This window comes from Penaeus vannamei, chromosome 4 (genome assembly GCF_042767895.1).
Source record: "Penaeus vannamei isolate JL-2024 chromosome 4, ASM4276789v1, whole genome shotgun sequence".
NCBI lineage: Eukaryota > Metazoa > Arthropoda > Malacostraca > Decapoda > Penaeidae > Penaeus > Penaeus vannamei.
The window spans coordinates 46,709,730-46,715,181 of record NC_091552.1 but is presented as its reverse complement, the minus strand read 5'-3'; the positions used below and the strand labels follow the sequence as shown (position 1 = coordinate 46,715,181).

The window sequence follows — 5,452 nt, the reverse complement described above, 5'->3', positions numbered from 1 at the left end:
ATATATATATATATATATATATACATATATACATATATATATCATATATATGTATGTATACATCTACATATATACATAAATACATATAAATTTATTCATATATGTATATATGTATATGTATTTATATAAATATATAAATATATAAATATATATATATATATATATATATATATATATATATATATATATATATATATATATATATATATATGTATATATATATATATATATATATATATATATATATATATATATATATATATGAACACACGATTACGAGTTACGAATACTAAGAAAGATGACGTTAGGAGGATGTGTTTTCGGAAAGAATTAGTCACTACCATTCTTTCTTCTTTTTTGTTTTTTGTTTTTTTACTTTGTTTATTTTTTGAGCACGTATTCCCTCACTCGAGCCGCAGGAGTGGGCGGGGACGGATCGGGCGGGTGGTGTGGGCGGGGACGGATCGGGCGGGATGTGTGGGCGGGGACGGATCGGGCGGGTGGTGTGGGCGAGACGGATCGGGCGGATTGTGGGCGGGACGGATCGGGCGGGTGGTGTGGGCGGGGACGGATCAGGCGGGTGGTGTGGGCGAGAACGGATCGGGCGGGTGGTGTGGGCGGAGACAGATCGGGCGGGATGTGTGGGCGGGAACAGATCGGGCAGGTGGTGTGGGCAGAGGACGAGATCGGGCGGGTGGTGTGGGCGGGGACGGATCCAGGCAGGATCGTATGGGCGGGGACAGATCCCGGGCGGATGGTGTGGGCAGGGACAGATCGGGCGGGTGGTGTGGGCGGGGACGGATCGGGCGGGTGGTGTGGGCGGGGACGGATCGGGCGGGATGTGTGGGCGGGGACGGATCGGGCGGGTGGTGTGGGCGGGGACGGATCGGGCGGGATGTGTGGGCGGGGACGGATCGGGCGGTGGTGTGGGCGGGGACGGATCGGGCGGATGTGTGGGCGGGGACGGATCGGGCGGTGGTGTGGGCGGGGACGGATCGGGCGGGTGGTGTGGGCGGGGACGGATCGGGCGGATGTGTGGGCGGGGACGGATCGGGCGGGTGGTGTGGGCGGGGACGGATCGGGCGGGTGGTTGGGCGGGGACGGATCGGGCAGGTGGTGTGGGCGGGGACGGATCGGGCAGGTGGTGTGGGCGGGACGGATCGGGCGGGATGTGTGGGCGGGGACGGATCGGGCAGGTGGTGTGGGCGGGACGGATCGGGCGGGTGGGTGGGCGGGGACGGATCGGGCGGGTGGTGTGGGCGGGGACGGATCGGGCGGGTGGTGTGGGCGGGGACGGATCGGGCGGGATGTGTGGGCGGGGACGGATCGGGCGGGATGTGGGGCGGGGACGGATCGGGCGGGTGGTGTGGGCGGGACGGATCGGGCGGGATGTGGGGCGGGGACGGATCGGGCGGGTGGTGTGGGCAGGGACGGATGGGCGGGGTGTGGGCGGGGACGGATCGGGCGGGATGTGGGGCGGGGACGGATCGGGCGGGATGTGTGGGCGGGGACGGATCGGGCGGGATGTGGGCAGGGGATCGGGCGGGTGGTGTGGGCGGGGGATCGGGCAGGATGTGTGGGCGGGGACGGATCGGGCGGTGGTGTGGGCGGGGGACGGATCGGGCGGGTGGTGTGGGCGGGGACGGATCGGGCGGGTGGTGTGGGCGGGGACGGATCGGGCGGGATGTGTGGGCGGGGACGGATCGGGCGGGTGGTGTGGGCGGGGACGGATCGGGCGGGATGTGTGGGCGGGGACGGATCGGGCGGGATGTGTGGGCGGGGACGGATCGGGCGGGATGTGTGGGCGGGGACGGATCGGGCGGGATGTGTGGGCGGGGACGGATCGGGCGGGTGGTGTGGGCGGGGACGGATCGGGCGGGATGTGTGGGCATGTGGGTGGAGGCGAGCGTGGGCGTCGAGTGCTGCGACAGGTGGGCGGATTTAGGGCGAAGGTTTTGCGGCCTCGCGTTGAATCCACGCGTCATTTTCCTTCCCTCCTTCCCTTCCTCTGTCCTTCCCGCCTCCTTCCCTTTTCTTCTTTTCTTCTCTCTCTCTCTTTCTCTTCCCTTTCCATTTCCCTCCCCTTTTTCTTTCTCCTTTCGTCTCCTTCTCTCTTCACTTCCCTCACACTTACTTCCAGTCCCTCTCTCCTTCCTTCCCTCCTTCCTTATCTCTACAACTTAATGGATTTTTAAAAGAAATTATTTACATATTGTACCAAAGAAATTATTTACATATTGTACTGGAACAATTAGCACGTGACAGAGAAGAATAAGTGTGATGCTTATCAGGTAAAAGGCTCGTGGAAAGAGCAGCGGCTTTACGATAACATGGGATCCCTCAGACAAGCAGGTGGATGGCGGAGGTTCCAGTTCGTCATTTACCAATTTATTTTTTCCCGATATGTTAAAAAATAATGATTGTCTGTTTGATAATTTCGTTTGTATGTCCTAATCAGTGTGGTCCTTTTGAGGAAATAAATGCTATTCATAAATAGTTTTGTTTCAGAGGAGTAAATCGTTGCAGAAAATAGTAACCGGTAACCTCAGCGGCATCCCACAAGGTAAGGTCTGACAACTTGTTCATTCAGTCAGTATGGGAACGGTAGTGGTCGGAGAAGGAGAGATGTTCGTTTTTTCTCTCCGTAGTAGATCCCATGACCTGAAAAGGGAGTTGTGCATATTCGTAGTGCATGATTTGAAGTGCTAAATCTGTGATAAATGTGCCATAGGTCAGTTCGTTTCGAAAAGGTGAATACCCATTCAGTGCTTTGTTGTAGTTTCCGAAATTCAAAATATAGAAATATAGGAAAACGTGTGTAATGACACAGCAATGCACGGGACAGGAAATATCGTGTAGATTGTCAGTGAAAATTAAAATACAGTGGATTAATCTCATTCTCTCCTTAATGAAGTAAGTGTTCCATTGTGCAAATGACCCTTGCAACAGCATGACAAGGAGAGTGCAGTGGAGAAGCGTGATTTGATATCCGTGTCAGATTGAAAGGTTCTGTTGGACATCTTGCAAAATGATGCCTTGGCCAGCGCGGCGCGGAGTGCAATGATCTTATCTTCGCGATAAGGCCCGAGATTTTTGTGCGATATTGGAGATAAGTGCGATGTGTTACTTCCCGAAGACGTGGCGCGTGATTCTGCATACGGGTTGGGCCTAATCAGGGATTCGCGCTGCATTGGGCTGCGGGAGTCGTCTGCTCTGGCGACTCGGATTGTCTCGTGAGGATCGTCCGTCGGTCGTGAAAGTGATTGCACAAGGAACTGAACCATGCACGCTGCTCGCGCTGGGAAGCGAGGCCGTTCTTGAGCGTCCTTGGGAGAGCGGAGCCCCTGCACGACGGAGGCCATGGAGGAGCGGCCGAAGAAGCCCCGTGTCATATACAACCCGAACCGGAACAACAGCAACAGCAGCGATGAAGGCGTGGACGGCCCTCGCTTCACGTCCCACTTGACCCCTCACCTGACCTCGGGCGTGGTGGACGTGGAGGAGCCCCAGGATGCCCTCGCCGCCCACCTCAGCGAGACGTTCCGCTCCGAGATGTACTGGGAGGTCCACAAGGCGCGCCACTACCCCAGGAACGCCGGCTCGAGCCTCGACACGTCCCTGGAGGAGTTCGAGGAGACGGAGAACGAGGAGGACGAGGACGAAGGCGAAGTGGGCGTCGAGGATGACCGAGAGGCGTTCGAGGACGAGAGTGAGGACGGCGCCGACGGGGGCGATGAGGCGCGGGGCGGCGGCGGCTCGGAGGAGAGCGGGTGCGAGACGGAGGCGACGCTGAAGGCCAGCGGGACCGACAAGGAGGACGGGAGCAGCGCCAGGTGCGGCGACACGGAGGTGAGCGACGCCGACGGAGGAGGAGGAGGAGGACTCCGCGCCAAGGAGGACGGCCAGGGGGAAGAGGTCAGTCTGGAGGGTGAGAACCGCCTCGAGGACCACATCCGGCCGGGCTGGAGGGAGGTCGAGCTGTTCATCAAGGAGGAAGGGGAGGACGGGACGACGCCCGGGAAGAAGCTGTCCGACAAGTCCTCCCCGCTGGGCGACTCGGGGTCCTACTTCGGGAGCGCCGGGTCCTTCTTCAGCAGCACCGGGTCCCACATCGGCAGCTCGGGCTCGCACATCGCCAGCACGAGCTCGTACTTCGGCAGCTCGGGCTCGTACCTCGGGAGCCCCCACTCGGGCAAGGTGCGGAAGGGACCGAGGCCGGAGGAGGAGAAGGACGAAGGCATCAAAACCGACGCCAACGACACGGACTTGGGCGGCTCCGACTCCGACGCCGGGGAAACCGACTTCAACGAGTCGGCCATGGGCGAGTCGGAGTGCCACGACACCGACATCGGCTGGTCGGAGTGCCACGACGCCGACTTGGGCTGGTCCGAGTGCCCCGAAACCGACCTGTGCGAATCGGAGTGCAACATCACGGACATCGGCGAATCGGAATGCAACGAAACGGACATCGGGTTCTCGGAGTGCAACGAGAGGGACGACTCGGACACCGGAGACGACGAGGAAGAAGGAGACGACGAGGAAGAAGGAGACGACGAAGAAGAAGAAGGAGGAGAAGAATCAGAGAGCAACCGCAGTGAAAATGACAACGCCAAAGCAGATCCAAAGACGAGAGAAACGGACGGAGAAGATAAAGATACAAACGAAACCAAGAAGAAGAGCAAGAACCAAGCGAACCAGCGGAGAGAGGAACCGAAGAAGAACAGCAAGAACGGCGAACTAGAACTCGAGAGACCCACGAGGGAGAGAGAAGTGCAGAGAAGAACGCAGAGACAGAGGGACGAACGCATGATGAAGAATCTGAGAACGCGAGAGAAGTACTCCAGATCTCGCTCGCCGCTCAAGGAGAAGGAGAAGGAGGAAGAAGACACGCGAAGGACGAGGGAGGTGGTCGCCCTCAAGACGCGGCTCGTGAACCTGAGGAAAATTATTCACGAGAAGAACGAGGAGATACGAGAGCTCAAGACCCGGATGAAGATCGAGAAGAAGAATGCCATGGCGAGAGTGATGGCGCTGCAGAGAGACAAACAGGTGAGTGTTCTTTGATTTTTTTTCTTGTTTTTTTTTTTTCTTTCTTTCTTCTTCTTCTTCTAATGTCGATAGAAGACTTCTTTGCTTTTTTTTTCTTGTTTTTTTTTCTTTCTTCTAATGATAGAAGACCTTTGTTTTTTTTTGTTTTTTTTTTCTTATTCTTATTCTTCTTATTCTTCTTCTTCTTCTTCTAATGTCGATAGATGACTTCTTTGCTTTTTTTTCTTGTTTTTTTTTTCTTTCTTCTAATGATAGAAGACCTTTTTTTTCTTTTTTTTTTTCTTTTTTCTTCTTTCTTCTTCTTCTAATGTCGATAGAAGACCTTTTCTTTTTTTTCTTCTTTTTTTCTTCTTCTTCTAATGTCGATAGAAGACCTTTGCTTTTTTCTTGTTTTTTTTTTCTT

The 5,452-nt window shown here is 55.1% G+C and overlaps 2 protein-coding genes across 2 annotated transcripts in view; one reads left to right on the top strand and one right to left on the bottom strand.

Annotated features, from left to right (window-relative positions):
* Positions 1 to 572: 572 nt before the first annotated feature.
* LOC138861645 (uncharacterized) lies at positions 573 to 1,985 on the bottom strand. Its single transcript, XM_070121465.1, has one exon. It carries the CDS (start codon positions 1,983 to 1,985, stop codon positions 573 to 575), a length of 1,413 nt encoding a protein of 470 aa, XP_069977566.1.
* Positions 1,986 to 3,360: 1,375 nt separating this feature from the next.
* The window catches only part of LOC138861644 (dentin matrix acidic phosphoprotein 1-like), a 79,976-nt gene continuing 77,884 nt past the window's right edge, over positions 3,361 to 5,452 (top strand). The window contains exon 1 of the mRNA XM_070121464.1: positions 3,361 to 5,049. Coding sequence (XP_069977565.1) covers positions 3,361 to 5,049 — 1,689 coding nt within the window. The remainder of the gene's footprint in view (positions 5,050 to 5,452) is intronic.